Source organism: Doryrhamphus excisus, chromosome 13 (genome assembly GCF_030265055.1).
Source record: "Doryrhamphus excisus isolate RoL2022-K1 chromosome 13, RoL_Dexc_1.0, whole genome shotgun sequence".
Lineage (NCBI taxonomy): Eukaryota > Metazoa > Chordata > Actinopteri > Syngnathiformes > Syngnathidae > Doryrhamphus > Doryrhamphus excisus.
In genome coordinates, this window is record NC_080478.1 from 11,434,336 (window position 1) to 11,454,251 (window position 19,916).

Genomic DNA, 19,916 nt, shown 5'->3' on the forward strand with positions numbered 1-19,916 from the left:
TTCCCATAAGGAAGCTTCAAAAGGTAAAAAGAAGAAATGGGAGTGAGACAATGATGGCAAAGGCAAAAAAACTTTCTCTCTTTCTTTCTTTCTTTCTTTCTTTCTTTCTTTCTTTCTTTCTTTCTTTCTTTCTTTCTTTCTTTCTTTCTTTCTTTCTTTCTTTCTTTCTTTCTTTCTTTCTTTCTTTCTCCTTTTTCTTGTTTTTGCACTTTGTAGCTCAACTTAGAACCTCCTTAAGATGTTTAAATATTTCACCTGGTCTCACAATTTTGATCAGAATTAGAATCTAATAGTTAGGGAAACACCACTCGCCATCCTACATATAACAACCATGAAGTATCCATCCCTCATTCCCTTGCTAGTACCAGTGAAAATGTGTGGAGACAGCAGCTTGCCGAGCTCAATTATTCAAAATGCCCCAACTGTACTGTGGTTAACTGAGGGCTTGAACATGATTATGCAAATATTCCTTCTCTGAACTCTTTGGTGCCTGGCCTCCAATCAGAACCAGCTTTGGTTGTTTATTGGAATACATATACGTACATTACATACAGTACATGCATGGCTACAACATCAAATGTCATGAGGTCATGGAGTAAGGCCTGATGATTCTTCCAGTTACATTTACTCCAAGAATATGACTCTTAGATGTATATTTTATGAACAGTGGATTACGACTGAACAATTAATTGCATTTCCAGTGATATTTGTTCATACTGTAGTGTCCCGATTGAGACACTGGCTGTTGTTGCTTTTTAGAAGGGTTATTGATAAAACATAAGGCTGCCATCTGTCTTGACCAAGGCGAACAAAAGCATGCATCATATCAGAAAAATGGCAGTATTGAGGCGGAAAATTTTATTTTATTTTTTTCCCAATCATTCATTACTGGTAACCATGCATGTCCATTTTAGGTAGGTGGATAAAGGAGTTGCTGCAGGGTGCTCGAGTGGTTAGCTTGTTGGTCATACAGTTTGTCACACAGGGTTCGAATCTAAGCTTGGGCATCTCTGTGTGGAGTTGCCATGTTCTACCAGCGTTTTTTCATAGGTATGGATGTGAGTTTGAATGGTTGTTTGTCTATATGTGCCCTGGGATTGGCTGCCGACCAGTTCAGGGTGTACCCTGCCTCTCATCCAAAGTCAGCTGGGATAGGCTCCAGCATAACCCCGCGACCCTAATGATGGTAAGTGGTATAGAAAATTAGACTTTATACAGATTTTAATATCAATGTAATCCTGGTTGTTTTGATATTAAACAGTTTTAAATGATTAAATTGATGATTAAGTTTTGATTGGTTATATTCGGTACAGTTCAAACTGTACGTATTTATTGCATAAGCTTTTTAATAGAGTGTAACCTCTAGACAATGACGCCGGAGTTTTTGAACTCCACTTGTTCCAAAAGTTCATTTTTTAATCCTTTTGTTTGTGTGTGGATGAGAGGCCATAACGCATACAAAAGTACCATATGTATTATTCATTTTAGTCACAGTGCTTGCTATTTGCATGTGTTTTATTATTTTTATTTATATATTTGCATTGTCCTCTGCATTGTGGTTATGTCACTCATGGCTGCAGGGAGTACCCTGTGTCAATGTCCTGGTGGCGGTGGCCTGGTGGTTTCTGATGCAGATTGCTCCCTTGATAGCGTTTCCTCACCTGGCTCCTCTGTGCTCAGCTATATTTTAATTATGTGGGCAAGTGTGTCGGTGTGTGTGGTTGGGGCTTTGCAGAGGGAGTTGTCGGGGTCATTGTTTTTAATGCTGTAAGGCTGCATTTAACATGCAGGAAAAGCACTTCATAAATAAAGTTTGATATGATATGAATTTATATGTCCCTTGCAAATACAACATACACAAAACGGATACTCAGTGCATTCAAAACATATCGATTATTTGAAATGGCCATATTAATTAATAGTCGATTAATTATTCTATATAGTCACAAGTCCATTTATTTTGTCTTTCCAATTTCACCCATCTACTCTCAGACCTGTTGTTCATCACACACAAAAATAATGAAATAGACATCTTCCCCAATTTCACCATTACCTCAGGAGATGAAATGGCAGAAACAGTTTTTTTTTCATCTTCCAAGGTATGATAATAGTTGCTTGAGAAAGTCAAAAGTGCAAAGGGTGTTTTTCAGACTACTGACTCAGTAAACTATGTTCAGATCTTCAGCAGGGAACATTACATGAAAAGATATTATCTAAATAGCTTTCAGCAAACATTATCCTGCTTTTAGAGTGAGCGTTAGAGTGAGATACTTCAAAAGTGTTCAGGTGCTGAAAGTTATGAATCGTCGCTTCTTCATACTAAGTGAAAATAATGTATCAAATAATGAAAGATGAAACTCCCCTATAATGGAGGAATGTGATACCTTCACTCTTACCTTCCTCCAATCCTTGGGGACTTCCTGCTCTCTTTTCAGGCTTTCTTTTGCGTTCCTCCCGTGTGTCCCCTGTGGCCACGATGCTCCATGTAAACTCTGGGACATGATCATGGTTCTGGTCACATGTTCTGCTACTGCCACATGGTGGATCTAGTGAAGAGACACAAAATAATCCTGAGTCGGCACCATATTTCAAACTACATTACAAACCAATTGGATCTAAACCCAAAACTATGTATCAAAAAATCACAATTAATTTAAGAATCACAAACATTCAACATGACCATTATCCATTAATTGCACACATGAAGGGGCAAATACCATCCAGATAATAAACTAATATTAGCTAGGCAAGTAAGCACTAATGCAGTTTATCCCCTGGACAAAAAATGTATGATGTATTATCAGAATGTTGCCATATTTCTTTCACTCATTACAATTCTATAATTTTCAATGTATTTAAGCTAACAGATGTGACCGTCCAGCCATTGTATCTGCACAATGTGCAAAGTTGCTGATCACACTAATGAGTGTGTCATCATAAGCACATGGCTAGAGGGAGAAAGTTAATTTAACAGTTGGGTAACCAAATGTTAAACAAACACATGAATGATGTTCAAATAGAGTGCAGTGCACATTACACATGGAGCTTTTTCTTGCTTTATCTTCGACCCAATTGGAAACCCGTAGTTGTGAGTATGGAGGTCATTTTCTGACATTTTTTTTTTCTAGTGGGAAGAGAGGAACATCAGTGCTTATATCATTCAAGTCCTTTGTGTGGGTGTCTAGCTACTCTGGCTTACTCTGTGGGTCTTATGTTGACATTAATATTTCATTAATTAATTATTGATTGATTAATACGGCTGGAATAGGTGTAGATTCTGTCAAATCTAAAAAGGTTTCTGTGCAGGTTATTGTGTGTGGCTGCTCTAAAGGAGTCCACAACTCATTACAGAGGGTCGAAAATGAGTATAATAGGTCTCCTTTATGTGAATAGTTATGGTTTTCATCATACTAAATTTGTAAAAGAGACACTTAAAGGAAAACTGTATCTTTTTTATTTAATTTTGCCCATCATCCACAATCCTTATCTAAGACATGAACACGTCTTTCTCTTTTCTGTGCATTGTAAAGATATAAAAAAAAGATAAAAACATATAGCTCAGTACTACATATAATGGGATCCAACTATTCCGTATACTTACAGTATTTTTCCACAGTGGTGTCAGCCTAAATATGTAGCCTTACTATTTTTATAGTGGCCCGAGGCCTTTTTTTTGATGGCGAGTAGCTAGCCTAGTGTCAATTCATCAGTGACATAGGGGCATAACAATATTAGTAATAATGATAACAACGTTGCTGCAGCTTGGTTAATATGCACGCCACATTATAGGTAAATGGAGCATTTTTGCCACTTTTTGGAGTATTTTTCAGAAGGCTTAACACACTAATAAGTGGTTCCCGTATGTGCCATACTGAGCTTTCTGTTTGTTTCTGCTTTTATATCTTTAGAACGCACAGAAAAGAGAAAGACATCTGTGTTCATGTCTGACATAACAATTGTGGAGGATGGGCAAATTTAAAAAAAAGTGCAGTTTTCTTTTAAAGCTACCATTTTCTATTGCTTATCCAGGTCAGGCCACAGGTGAGCAGGAGACTAGAATGATCGCCAGACAATTACAGAGCGCAACGATTCACACTTATATTCACATCGATGGACAATTTAGAGTATCCAATTAACGTTTGGACTCTGGGAGGAAAGTACTCTGAAAAATCCCATGTGAGCACAAAGAGGTCTGAGCCAAGATTCAAATCCAGATAGTCTGGGCTGTGAGGCTGATGTGCTAATTACACTTCCACTGTACTGCCGCTCTTGGAATATATGAGTTGAAGCAAACCCACGCTGGCTGCACATACTAAAGAATGAATTATGATATGGCAAAGGCACCGTGTCGTGCCTACTGTATTTATAGCTCTCCTAGTGGGAGCAAGCACATGCAATTCTCCACATAAATGCTAGGGGCAGTGTTTGCATGAACATGAGCACTCTCTTTTCTCTTTGACTAGTTGGCGTCCGGTGTAGCAGTAAGCAATTGCCCACATAAAACAAATGTATTGTAATGACCTGTTGGTGCTGAATTCTGCTGTTCTTGAATGCACCTCGCTGTGAATGTTGTTGGTGGGTTGTTGTAAATGTGGAGAGGAAGAGACGTTTGTGAGCTGGACTGCATATTGTATAAGAACTACGCCCTATGTTGGCGTTGAAGTTGGCAATAACACACAAAAAGCAACAGTATTACCCCGTGAAAATGATCAGGGGTGCCCAAACATTTTCATATTTGCAAACTTTTTTGATCAGGTGCCCTTCAACTTGCTCTATTTGTTTTGTTATGGCGGAAAAAACGGTACTAAGAAAATTCAACCAATCAAAGCTTTGCGGTTGATGAGGTTAGAATTTTTTGGAGGTGTACAGCACACACAACCGAAGGGGGATATCAAGGGGCCAGACAATTTGTGTGTCTATTTAAGGTGTTATTTTGTACATTTTTAGTCATGTCCAGTTAAATTACTTTGGCACCTTTATTATGAATAATATTTTTCCCACTTTTAAAATGGAGAGGAGTGGTTCATAACGAAGGAGTTGCTTCATTACACAGAACGATAGAAGCACTTGGATTGATAAGGTCCATAAGGCGGGCCAACTCAATATTTATTTTGGAAATGGTTCTGCGGGCCGGATGAGAGTGCAGCGTGGGCCAGATTTGGCCCCCGGTCCTGAGTTCGACACATATGATGTCGACACATGGTCTCTGCATGTAAACTCGAACACGTAAACTCCATGGTGGATTTTACTGTATCTGCTATGAAATGGATTAGGCTAACCAAACCTGGTTACTATGATGGCAAAAGATGAGAGCACTTTCATTAGATGATTACTAGAAACACAATTCAGTTGTATGAGCGATGGTGTTATATGTTGACATACCGTAGTAATGACTGCATGCCTTTGAGATACATTTATTTTTGTCTTACTTTCTGTAAGTCGGTATGACATTGTGCTGCAGCCGGTCACTCAGCCAACACTAATAAAGTATGAGGATTTTTGCTGAGATACCAAACGGCTCTCTAAACTGCTTTATAAGGTGGATTGTTTAATCCATAGCTCAAACAGATTCCACTTGTTATGTCCAACAATAAATTAGTTCCATACGCTGAATTTGCTCACATTCATTTTAATGCATAGGTGAAACCATTCAGTAACATGCTGGGTGTATTAACAAGGCTGCTTGATTTGTTAATGAGCCTTCCATGACACCGACCTTGCACTCATTCATCAAATGTAGGAGAAACTGATCAATGTGTCTTGTTATGGAGCCCAAGCTGATCGACTGGCCTTTTAATTTTGGAGAAAATCTATGTGTCAATTCCAAAGAAACCTGAGCTACTATACTATGTGATTACAAAATAACAGAAAATTGATACTTAAAGTATCCACAAATGGGGGACCTAAAGGGGACCTATCATACTTACTCCACTTTTCTGACCTATAAATGTACTTAGAATGTTGTATGCTCGTGTTAAACGATGCCAAGGTTTCAGATAATGAGGTTTGCGCATTTGTAAGTGAGCCCTGACGTTTGGGAATGATCACAATGCTTGGTTTCAGAGGCAGTTGCTTATTTGCTGTCCCTTTGTGATGTAACAGAGGAGCAGGCTTCCTTATGGGCATGGCTGTAGGCTAGATTTACTCTTTGCTTTCCCACAAGCTCAGCTTCAGTCTCTACGTTACTAGCAATGGCTGGTAAAAAGAGTTTATTTGGATGTGAGGGAAAGCCACATTTGTTTACAATTCCTACAATTCCACAGTCAGGTACAAGTTTTGGGGTGTTCCTGATTCCCGACCAGCAAAAGAAGGTTGTAGCGCAAATGTCAGCGTGCTTGGATCAAGACCGAGAGATGGTTGGTTCAATTCCTGATTTGAGCTCAAACTACCAATTTACTCTTACTTTCATTGTACATTGTAGCGCATTTCCACAGCATTTCAGTCCAGCTTCAGCTTCCAGCTTCCAGCTTCAGCTTCCGAATGGCTGTTAATTCTAAATTTAGATTTTCGCTCCTTTTCTAAGAGATTAAGTTTCACTTCAGCTTTTCAGAATTTGCACGCAATGTCTGCTGACATTGCATAATCGAGTTATTATAAATTATCTCACTCAACTTTTGAGTATGCAACATTTGCACTTGAAAAATAATTGAAGCCAAGAAGCGAGTTATGTTGTTGTCCACAGCCCACATGACTCTTGGTAAACGGTAATGGCATGATTCTTGATGCACAGTCTCTTTATACAGTATCTACTACTTCATATATTTACTGAACATACATATGTAGGTGTATTTCATTTATTTGCACCATTAAACTAGGCTTGACTGTCTCCTGCAATCTGGTGAACAATGCAAAGGTAGACGGCAGGCAAGACAGAGATGTTTATTTGTTCTGATTGAGTCCTGATGTGAGGTGTCATGGCCAATTGGGTGCAGAGAATCTTTGGGGGACAGAGGCGGCTGGTCCTGTCCATCGTGCTGAACAGGGCTAACAAACCAACTTACCTGACATAGGCATCAAGTTGTTGGGAAAGCTCAGGTCATCCTCAGCGACCCAGGAAAAGCTCCAGAACCCCTGAGGAATGCCAGTCTTACTAGTCAATGACTCACCTGCAAGAAAAAAGAAAATAAGCATCCAACCGTGAGTGCAAATGTCGTAAAATGCCTCTTTACATATAACCTATGGTTGCGTAGGAAGTACTGTATCTCTATTTAAAATGTTATTATTTTAAAAGTGCATAGACATAAAGCAGTTTCAGTTTCAACCTCCAGCTCCAAAACTTGGATGTTAGGTTATGTCAGTTTGAGACTCTGACTTGTGTATACTGTAGGTGTGAAAGGTTGTTTGTGTGGTTACTGTAGTTTTCACTAAAGCCATTATTGTAAAGTTTTTTTTTTTATACATCTTCTGCCTAAAGGTCAAGATATCCAAAGTTATAACTGTCATTGTTCAGACCCCTTCCTCCCAAGTCAGTAGTACAGAGTCACAGTCCAATAAACCAAAGCCCAAAAATGCAACTTTGGCATAAATCAATCTATGGTGTGTGTACCACTGTGGAAGCCTGTTTTCAGCCTTTAGTAATGGCGGTGGTCATTTAGTGATAGTGCTATGAAAACACAGCACGGACACACTCATTTGTTAAGACCCCCCGTGAAATGTGTGAACCAGGGATGTCCAAAGTGTGGCACGCAGGTCATTTGTGGACCATATTTTCATGGCCCTGTCGAAACTAACTATAAAACAAACCAGGGCTCAAACTAAAAATCACGATGCGGATCAAAAAGATCCGCTGTGGGGACTCCATGAGGACAAAGCCAAAATAAACAAACGAGATATTATTTGTGTTAAAGTAATACAATAATATTTGTTGTGGTAGCATTTTTTTTCAGGTATGGAAAATATTTCGGATCAATGTGATTGTGATCAGTGTGACTTCCAATCTCACTCCCATTTTGCGCCTCAACATTGCATCACTTTCCTTCCAGTCAATGCTCCAGAAATGAATGTCAATCATGTTTCATCTTTTGAAATCCCATCTAGTCATTAGCAGTAGCCTGTAAAGCCATCATATGACCATGTGTTCGAAACCACAAACTGAGAACACCAGCACAGATATGAGAGCCAGCAAATCAGAGTCCAAACATTATATACACTCCTGTGTGTACTGTTGGCATGCCATTAAGTTCCCCTAACAGGCTCGGTTAACTGAGCCTGTGAAAATAATCTATTTCCGCAGAGCAACTCCACAGCATTCAAATCTTTAGTAGATTAATCAATAAGGCTTCAGTCAACCTCTTATGATGGGCATACACTGTGTCAATTAACCAACCCTGATTCCAAGTCAGCCGACCCACTGTTGAAATGGGACTGATTTCAAGCCAGGGTGAGCATCACCAATTGTCAAATGTACAAGGGAAAGTGAGGAATGATTGTCAGCTCACAACAAAAATGTAGTCAGGTCTGGCAGTGATCTGGCAATGTTCAAACAGAGTTACTGCACCTGCACAAAGTGGATGGACAGCCCACTAATCTCATGTTGCAGAGTGTGCTGTTGCATGTGTACATGTGCCTGTTTGTCTTTCTGTTAGGGTTTAGATGAGATTAGGGTGCAGTTAAGAGAAGCACATTGCTTTGTTGTTTGTGTTGTTTTAGAAGCGCCTTGACAGTTTGAAGTGGAATGTCAACGACTCAAGTAAGTGTGAGTAGACAAGTCATCCGTATTGTATGAGCACTTGCAAATGTTAAGGCTCTGTCGCATAATGCCACTTAACAATTCCGTACACCTCCGTTTAAATATTTACAGCAGACTTTTTGGAACTGGATGTCAGATAGAACAGCATGAGTAATGTAAATATGTCTGAGAAAGTTTAAGCTTAAGCTCTGGTTAAGTATGAATAACATCTTCATTGAGCCCAGCTTACAGAACATTGCACGTCTGAGTAACATCTTTTTAAGCATGAGTAATGAATGAAAAATGTCTGAAGGAACTATATCAATATCCAGTTTGCATCTTATAAAAGATCAGGCTACGGCAATCGCATTATCACAACAGTCGTAGCTCCTAGACGGTCCACATCCAGCATTTTCAGTCAGGATAAACACAGTGATGCTTCGGTTTCATGGTGACAAAATTTGGAACAGCCTGTGCAACAATCAAATTTGCTGATCAAAAAAGTCTAAAACTGGAAAAAGCCCGCCTGAGTCACGATAAAAATTGCAAAAAAAAACCCAAACAAACTCTACCAGAATAACATATGTGATTTTGAAAATGTTCTGTCAACCTCTTGTTGACGTCTGTAACGTCTGTAAAGCAGCTGAAAAACAAATAAACATTTATTTTTCCAAATTCAGACAGAATTGGTACACATTGAGACAGGGCATTTAGTAATTTTACTTGGAATTTAAAACTACCAGTTCACGTGCATCATTACTATAACTTTCTATCTATTTTCAATTTTGGGTAAAAATAGATAGCAATTTGAACAAAATGACTTGCAAGTGATGTATGAAGTACTGCCAAAAGGCATTGTTTCACAGCAATGCAGTGATCCAGAAGCAAAGAAAATAATCAAAGAAAAGTAAGGCGAAAAGATGAACTATCCATGTATACTTTATACCTGTTGGAATCAAGGCCGCAATCAGAATTCTTCTTTTTCTTACATTCACCTCATGAGACGAGCGCACAGTTAAATGAAGTGAGAAATTCCAGCTAAAAGAGATGTTGGTAAATGATGAATCACGAGAGAGTGAGGTGCAGCTATTTGAAATGGAAATGAGAGAGACATTTTTTGCACTGTTGGATTTTCATACACCTTGGCCCCCCTGCATCTTGATTGTCCTCCTCTTTTGGCCCATTAATTAAAGATTTACCTTGGGATACATACATTACTGCCTAACTAAATGGATTACCTGCCTGTTCCACTGATGCACTATTAAACGCTTTTCAAACTCTACCGCCTCCAAATCAGGCAGCTAAGATTTGGATTGGCTGCTCACTCTCCGCTACAACAGACCACATTGATTTCCATCAGAGGAGCACTCATGTCCACTAAGTACTGACTTCCACAAAATTCCAGTCACGTTGCTCCCTAGACACCCCTCTCGAAATCACTTGTGTGCACACATTCATTCACCTCGATCACTCTTCTCATGGGACGCCTTTGCTTGAAAAGCCAGCAAGAAGACTCCCACTCATAAATGATGGCGTGGTAACACAGTGACTATTTGCAGTTGTTTCAATGTGTTTAAAATATTACAAGCGTTTGATGTTTAAGGGGTTTGAGTCAGGAAGGCAAATAATACTCAAGCTAATGTAAACCATACTGTGCTGGTTATAATAGCTGTATGTAGTAGATACAGTAAGCTGTTTGTAAGAGGCTTTCTCTGTGTGTCTATCATTTTGGCATGAATCCCATCATGTAAACAAGTGGGGATTTGTGTTCAAATGTAGGACGCAGCTCCTGAACTCCAGAGTGTTGCCCATAAAACATGACTTAAGGCTATCAATTACATAATCTGCACACTGAATTTTGGAAGAGACAGACTGCATCATGCAGTATGGCTTTTCAGAACAGGGGACGAATCAAGGAGGCACGCATACCCAATAAACACTTATTTTAAATCCATCAATAATTTAAACAAAATTACAACTAAATAATAATGTTGATTTACTGTAATGTACTATACTGTACTTCGCTCGCGGTGACCATGATTGGTTGATAATTAGGAAGTGTTGTGTTGCTGTTCTGGGTAGCACAAGGATGTCTGCAGTGCTGAAAATGAGAATTTTTGATGGCGTAATGTGGTTAGCAATAAAGTTAACTTATAAGATCATCAGACTCAGTTTTCGACACCCATGCCATTATGGAACCAAGTTCCGGTACACATCCGTACCTGTCTCAAGATGAACTTATACATTTCGTAATGAATGTGCAAAATTCACGCAAAATACATAATTTGTATCACTTTAGGCCATTAAGACACAAAAGTGAATCTCATACTCTGACAAAAATACGATTATTCTGCCTGTGGTTTGAAAGGTAAGTGAGGGAAACCATTGATGTTGAGTTTGAGAGGCCATTTCTGAACAGAGTGGGAGGTCAGCGGCAGCATCTTTCTCCCACATACATTCATTCTGTTCTTTCATCCTTTCCTAAAAGATTCAATCATTTACCCTCTAACGCATAAACAAGGCACAGCCACCTTGGTTTCAACCATGTCCATGAGCATCTGAATGGAATGCTTACGAAGGTGACACCACCCAAACGACCATCATTGACTGGCAAAGGCCTCACTCCATTATATCTTAATGAGCACAATTTGACACTACAATAGACCAAAACCACTCTGGACATGCCTCTTCCTTTAGAGCAGGGGTGCTCACACTTTTTCAGCATGCGAGCTACTTTTAAAATGACCGAGTCAAAATGATCTACCCACTACAAAAATGCAAAACATCTATTTATTTTCAAATGTATTGAGGATTATTTGTACGTACAATGTATGTTGATGTACCTTACATAACCAAATGAGCCAATATTGCAAAACACACATAATTAACTATTAAATTTTTTTGTAATTACCTGAGTTTACTTTGATGACTTGCACTGAATTGAACCAGCCAGGGATGCATAGTCCGGACAGTAGCTGCTGATAGCCAGCCTCAAGCACACTTCCAAATGTTTATCAGTCATGGATAATATCCGTATCATAATATCCGTATAATATTCCATATCCGTATGGAAGTGATATGTTTTTTGCCTTTTTACTTGGTCCAGTTTTTGCCTTTTTACTTGGTCCAGCTCCTTCACTCATTTTAGTGACCATAAACTTTAGGGAGGGCTTTAAAATCTCGCAATTCGCCGAATAGCTTAGCACTTTGCATCGTTGTTTACGCATGAGCGGTGACCTAAAGGTCAAAATTCAGTTGTCATCTGATTGGTTGTCCTGTATGTCAATCAAGTAACGGGGATGGATGATAGGCTGACATCGTAAGTTCTGCTGCACTTAGACACGTTGTTTGATTTGATTGGTCACCCGAAGGGCAACATTCAGTTGTCATCTGAATGGCTGCCCTGTATATCAATCAAGTGACGGCATTGATGCTGGGATGATATTTTTGTAATGTCACGCCGCGATCGACCAGTACCACCTCCGCGATCGACCGGTAGCTGGCGATCGACTTAATGAGCACCCCTGCTTTAGAGGATAAATACGTTGGCTCTTCTACCAAATTCCCAACTAGATCTGTCTTATCTAGTCAGACTAGTGTTTTTCCCACAGTCTTTCAGCATGAACTGATGAAGCTTGCTTGCATGTGAGATGAAATGTCTTCTTAGAACCTGAGCAATCCAGTTGTGATTAATCCAATGCCCTGAGAACATGGTTAATCTGTTTTCAATAATAGTAAAGTAATTGCGACTTCTGAAAATTGGAAATTCTTGCTATTTTTCAATTGGTCTTGAAGTTTTGATGAGGAGTGTGAATATGTATGTGTACTTTAAGTCAGCAGAAGATACCCTTTGGGATGTGGCTTATGTTCCCAAAGTGGGGTACACATACTCCCAGGGGTATGCCAGTAGTACACAAGAGGAACTGATTAATTACCTGTTTTTTGGTCCCATGGGCAGTTAGAGGACCTTGGAATTGTCCTGATTTCCCCCACTTATTTGGCACCACTGGCCAATAACACTTTTGTTCATTCATTTTCTACCACTTATCCTCACGAGGGTCGCGGGGGTTGCCAGCCAATCACAGAGCACATATATACAAACAACCATTCCTACTCACATTCATACCTATGGACAATTTGGAGTCGCCAATTAACCTAGCATGTTTTTGGAACGTGGGAGGAAACCGGAGTCCCCGGAGAAAACCCACCCGTGCACCGGGAGAACATGCAAACTCCACACAGAGATAGCCGAGAGTGGAATTGAACTCAGGTCTCCTGTGTGGCCTGCGCACTAACCAGTAGCCAATAACACTTATCATGAATTAATCCATGTGACCGGCATTGGACAGTTTCAGTCATGGATGATCAGTTTCGAAATCGGTAGCATAAAACCTTGATCAGCGGATCCACAGTTGACATGAACCTTTCCAACTGAGCGAGAGGGAGGATTGGGTCTCATGTGAAAATGTAATGAAACATAATGCCTCTCTTGCTGCCCCTTTTGAAGCACACTGGTTAGCTTTGCTTTGCTTGAAACACAAATGCCTGCAGCCATTAGTCATGGAAACATGACATTGACGTTGTATTTGCTCAAAGGCTCAGTCTGTCACTTGTTCAATCATGACTTGCATTCATGCTCATTTTAGAGGGAGTGAGTATGATTTGATGCTGGCAAACAGTGGATTAGCAGCACTGCCCTTCTTAACTACAGTATACATTGTGTTTGCCAATGTGTTGTTGCCAATTTATTTGTATAATTGCTTTAAAAAAATATCTGCCAATATATACACAGCACAAACAACCATAATCTAAAATCGAAAGATGTCCTGAATTTGAAAAATAGTGTCATCCACTCCCTCGTAGCAGTGCAGAGCCACCATCTGAGCACTCTTTTTAATCATCTATACAATCTTATAGAAAGTTTCCTATTACGTATATTAAGGATGCTGACCAGTGCATTTTATCAGATATTACAAGCTACATTTTGAGAGGCTTTTATCACGACAACGGTCAGTTTTCAGTCAGGGTGAGACATTCATTGACTTCAGTTTATTCATTCATTTTCTATACCGCTTATCCTCACGAGGGTTGTGGGGGTATGATGGAGCCTATCCCAGCTGTCTTTGGGTGAGAGGCGGGGTACACCCTGGACTGGTCACCAGCCAATCACAGGGCACATATAGACAAACAACCATTCACACTCACATTCATACCTATGGACAATCTGGAGTCACCAATTAACCTAGCATGTTTTTGGAATGTGGGAGGAAACCTGTGCATGCACAGGGAAAACATGCAAATCGAACTTGGGTCTCATAGCTGTCTTGGCTGCGGGTTAACCACTCCACCACTGTGCAGTCCTGACTTCAAAGTTTTACTACAATAAAAGCTACCAGCCTTGATTGAATTATCTTTAGTTTGTGTATTTGCTGTAATTTATGTATTTTACATGCAAAGAAATATGTCTGTCTGTTCCTGAGGCTCATCTCCCAAACGACTCCTCAGATTTTTTTTGTTGCTTTGTAGGTAAATTGAATTGCATTACCAGTATGAATGCTATTAATGGAAAATATAATTTGATGAAACATTTATTGTTTATATTGTCAACATGGAACAGATTGCAACAAAAAAGTAATTGTGAAATACCAAAAAACAGACCCATCTCAATTTGACAAAAATGATTTGATCATATTGTGTGTAATTGTAAATTTACAACTATTTACAGTGAAACAACACAACATCAGCCAAACATTCTACAACCAAATATAAATTAAAATGCAGAAAACAGAACAAAAAAGCAACTTCCAGGTAATCTTTGGTGAAGATTGGCACTCAGAAAGACAAGTTGCCCTTGTGTTTCCTGTTACTCAATTTCAGCTTGCTTGTGTGTGTACTCGTCCCCCCCCTTCTGCTTAGTGCCTACACATACGCATCACACATTTTGACCAATCACGTGCGACTTTAACAGAAAAAGATACGACTGAAAAAAAAACAATTTCTCCTTCATTTCAAAGGGCCGGTGCTAAGAGCCGTTTAATTTAGACACATTACTATTGCATTTACATTGAAAACTGGAAAATAAATTACTTACTGGAGTATAAATCAGTTTGGTTCAGAAAAAAAAGTCACTGATTAGCTCATTATCCAAGGTTGTGCTTGATTTATAAAAATAAAGCCATAACAATCATCTTTAGCACCTGTGAGTCTTTGCTCTTCATCAAAACAAATTGAATTGAGTGACTGCTCCCAGGGGTAGACACAACAAAGTTAATTTATTTTAGTAATACGTATATTAAGTTGTGTCCTGTGATTGGCTGTAACCAGTCCAGGGTGTAACCCGCCTCTCGCCCGAAGACAGCTGGGATAGACTCCAGCATACCCCTGCGACCCTCGTGAGGATAAGCGGTAGAAAATGAATGAATATATTAAGTACAATGGAACCTCAGTCTTAATTACTGTTATCTGCCTGACAAAACATATGAAAACCAAAGCAATTTTTCCCATGAAAAATAATGTACAGCCAAAGTATCTGTTCCACAGACCCATAAATATGAACAATAAACACATTTTATAGAGACAAATTATAGTCTTACATACAGAATACGATGAACGAATATATAAAATTTAACATCAATTTTGCCTTTATTGAAGACTTGTTTGTGAACACAGTGATGAGTGGAGGGGAAATGTGAGAGGCGAAGAGCCACATGAATGTGGTTTCATTCTAGTGCGTTACAACCTTAACTTAACTAAAGAGTGGACGGTTAGAGCTGTATACTTGCTTACTTGAACTTTATTGTAAACTCAAGCAGCAGGTACAATCATCATTACACACACTGGCTCCACTCACTTTCTGCTATGTGTCTCCCTTAATCCTTCCTCCAAATCAGCCAATGCTTATTAAGAGGGGGCAATGAGACGGAAATGACGTTGTTAATCATACTGTGTGTGTTCTATGAACAAATAAACCACCAACAACCACATAATTCCCCGGCTGGAATCTGTCTATAGTGCCACAACTCTAAAATAACCAGCATCCATTCTTCACAAAGGCCAAATCACTAAAGCTTGGATGCTTTATTTGGGCACTGTTTGGCTGTATGATAACCAAAACAATGTACAATGTATAATTTAATGTACTTATTTTTCAACTGCAAATGGGGACAGGTATTTTTACCTGCTTATTACATTGAGTGTGATGCCTTCTCTCCACTATAGTTGAAAAACAGATATTGTACTTATTCATTCAGCAATTACAGAGATAAGGGAACTTTAGTTTGATTTAACACATCATAGGAATCAGCTGTGTTGTTTTCAATGGATTGTTTCTGTATTTTTTCAGCAAAAATTTATTACATTTATTTCAGTCATATTTTGACTGAGCTACTTTGACTTGTATTGGAGTAAAATTTGCAAGGCGTATATTTACACATGTAATTAACTTGTGTACCATGGTTGGTTTTCAATGAACAGCGACAGTATCAATGCTCCATATCGATGTCAGGATAATACACTGTAATAGGTAATTATACAACACATTGCTATGTCAATATTTTGTTCCAACCCTTTTACACAAATACATTCAAGACAATAGCCCCTTGGTCAATTAGGGGGGGGGGGGTTCTATATTTACTACTATGAATTTATGATCCCATGATCCTCAAGCACTATTATGTAGAACGTCTCCTTTCTTCATGCACCCAGATATCTTGGGATATTGATTATTGTATCTGATATACGTACTTTAACACTGACTGAGTGTACAACTTTCCATGTCTTGCAGGAAGTTGGAGCTGGTGCCCCCTTCCATTAGTGTCAAGTCTCATCAAAGAAAAATATACTACTTTCTTGAATTTTCTCCTTCAGAAATGTTCGATGTCAGTATGTTCACCATTACATTTACTATAATTGTGGAGATATCATTGCTATTTTTTCTAGGAGAGAAAGGCAAGAAAGAAATCTTATAGTGGAGTTTCATTGTGTATGCATGTGGTTATATATACTGTACTTATATATACTGGACATACGTCTGACATGTAGACATACACCTAAGCTGCGCATCAGACTGAAGAAAATACATGTGTTTTTGTTGAATGGCATGAGAAGCTGATTTGTCTCCTGTCAAACTTAAATTCTTTCATATTAACTAATACCACTGCAATCCATACCAACCATTGCCCATAGCAACATACATCAAAGCATAGGTTTTAATTGGAATGAGCTTATTTAATCAATCATTGGTTAGTAGCACACACAGTCAGGAGATCGGAAAGACCTGGATTCTCCGCACATCTCTGTGTGGGGTTTGAATGTTCTTCCTGTGTGTGGGTTTTCTCCCACATTCCAAATACATGCATTTTATTTGAACATTCATCAAGTTTCAATGGAATACAACACATAATTCAAATCCACAGTTCCACATGTCCAAAAGCTATAGGAAGAAGCAAAGCTTATTAAATCCTACCTTCCATCTGTTTCTATTGCAATACATTTATTCACTTCCTGTATTGCAGATGTGATTGCTTTAAATACATGGAGCAACCATAATAAATAATGATCATCAATAATAAAACAATCAGATGGTGATAAATAATATATGATAAACATAAGATGACCTATGGAAGACTCTTCTTATTTTATGTTTTTAAAGAAATCAGTAAGAGAGAATATAATGGGCAAATTTGTCTTTTATAAAAACGAAATGTCCTAAGAAGAGCTTCTGTTAAGAAAACAAGTTGCCATAATCTCATTATTAATTTGTCGTCGTCATAATCAGGCAACAATGAGGCTCAAGCTCACAAGTCACAACGATCCATCCAATAAATCGTTTGATAGAATTTCTGTTAGATGACTAAAATGACAAAGTGTGCATGTCCCACAGCACTGACACAATGGATTGCATACTTTCTGACTGTCTTCCTTTTCCTCAAAGTATGAGTTGGATCAATAGCTAGTCTTTGTGAGGGGAAGTCAAGTGACCTTTAAATCGAATTATTGAGTGTAACATTGATTTGAAGCTTCAGTCTTTCAGGTTGCCTTAACAAAGGCTTTGGTACATGAAAGCAACACATATGAGCCTAAATGGGGGTTGTGTTAAAGAACAATTTATCATAATTGTAAGTGAGCAAATACACATTTTTGTGAGTTTAGCAGGAGGATTACGCTTCTGAATTTTTCTTTCATGGTCAGTGTGATGCACAACTGGCCCATTACATCACTGGTAACAGATGCAATACTGACAAGCAGTCAGAAATAAATTCAATGGGATTCCTCTTTTCATCTCCGTAGCACAGCGGATTTAACACAGGGCTGAGATGGGGTGTTGGGGAGATAAGGGTAAAATCACCTTGCTCAAGGGTAAGGCCGTTAATGACAAGTCATGTGATGGAAAAGCAACAGAAAAACTGTTTGAAAAGCGATAGTTACTTTGTGACATTTTATATTAGGTGTGCCGGAATTAAAGGGGACCTATTATGCTCAAGTTTGGCCCTTGCATTGAGGTGTGGACTCCTATAGAGCAGCTACACACAATAACACACACAGAAAGCTTTCTAGATCTTCCATAATCTTCAGCTTCACCTTGGTCACATTTCCAAGTGCTATTGACTACTTCTGGACTACTGCCGAATTCCACTTTCTAATTTTAGGAGTTGATGCTAAATGAATGAAACCTTCAGAGAGCTACTTGAAAAGAGTGGTATCGTAGACACGGGTGCGGTGGGGCTCTGGGGAAGCCGGATGTGAGGGCACTGCCTCCACGTTGCCTGCCCGAGGAGGAGCATTCATTGTCGGACACACTTTGTCGGAGGCACCGCTGGTGCCGTGGAGCTCAGAAGCCAGAAGTGAGGGCGCTGCATTTACTAAGTGCAAACAATGTTGCCAAAATATCGGTCGTGGAAATGTGGTCATTACAGGAGTTCAATATCTTGCCCAAGGACACAGGAGAATGAATGATCGAACTAGCAACCTTCCGTTTGAGAGACAACTGCTCTACCACCTGAGCCCCGTAAAATAGGTTCTATGTACTTCAGTAATTTAATGGAGTGATTTTTTTTTTTAAAGATGGGATTTGTACATTTATCACTGGCGCTGCAGTGAATAGGTCCTCCACAATCCCATGTGTGTGTTTGACTAGTGGGCCAACACAGTAGCAGCACAATAGAAGGTTGAGCAAATTGAAAGTGGGCAATCATGGACACGGTAGTCTATTCTGTGCCTTGCACCCAAGAGGCCAAATGGGACAAATGGAGTGGAGGGCAGGTGAAATAATAATCAGAATGGCTGCCGCACCATTGCTATTATCTGATATGGACCAGTCCCGCAAGATGAAGTAACCATAACCTTATTTCACACTTTTGCTCATGCATCATTTTTAGTTTCATCCTATAGAAAGACAGTAATTCTCTAATGTCCATAATTTTTCCAACATTTTTTCTCCCTTGTCTATGATTCTGACATTGCTTCTCAGGAAAATCCCTGCCTCGATGCAAACTCATTTCACCTAACCCCCTCAAAGGGCATTGAAGGTTGAGTCATATAATTCTACATTTGTCTTAGAAACAGAGGGAGACGGATATGAATCACTTTAATGGCCTCTGGTGTGCATGAACCATTGTCGCAGCAGCTGCTATAATATCTTGTCATTCACACAACGGTGAATGCCACTGCATGGCTGGCACTTTACAATGGGTGTCTCCATGCTCCAAGGGGGTAAAATGATGACATTCCTCTACACAGTAATGATAACATTTGGAACTCAGGACACGGGCAAGATGGTTAAGAGACTGTCAGGCTGGAAGTCATTGTGAGTCAGCCACTGTCACAAGGAAAGGGCCAAAAAGCCTAGACATCGGATGCCTGCCTTCAAGCCACTCTGTGTCTGACAGCTGCCAGCATGGCAGATCCAGGGCCAGAGCCAGAGAGGATACAGGACAAAAAGTGTGTCGACCTCTATGTGAAAGCGTTGCATTTATATTTTTGTTTAGTATCTAGGTGGAATTTCTTACAGGGGAAACAAACACTACAGCCTGTGGCGACGCAAGGCTCTAAGTACACTCAAATGAATCTTCAATGACAAGTCCAACTGCCTCACAAGAAAGATAACATTTACTCTTAACTGTGGCTCATTAACAACCTGTCTGATTCTGTTGGAAGGAAAATCCTGCAGGATAACACAGGACAATCCTCGTCCCTTTGTGAATTTAAATTAAGCTTAGTGTTCATTGAAGCATGCCCAACTGTATTTCCC

At 39.4% G+C, this 19,916-nt stretch overlaps 1 protein-coding gene across 2 annotated transcripts in view; it reads right to left on the reverse strand.

Annotated features, from left to right (window-relative positions):
• Positions 1-19,916, reverse strand: part of alk (ALK receptor tyrosine kinase) — a 260,619-nt gene that overhangs the window by 152,866 nt on the left and 87,837 nt on the right. Inside the window, exons 2-3 of one of the 2 annotated variants that reach the window (XM_058091041.1) lie at positions 7,002-7,106; positions 2,397-2,546 (exon numbers count right to left, since the gene is read on the reverse strand). In XM_058091041.1, the coding sequence (XP_057947024.1) occupies positions 2,397-2,546; positions 7,002-7,106 (255 nt within the window). Of the gene's footprint in view, positions 1-2,384; positions 2,547-7,001; positions 7,107-19,916 lie in introns of both variants that reach the window. The other variant, XM_058091039.1, reaches the window with a different exon arrangement.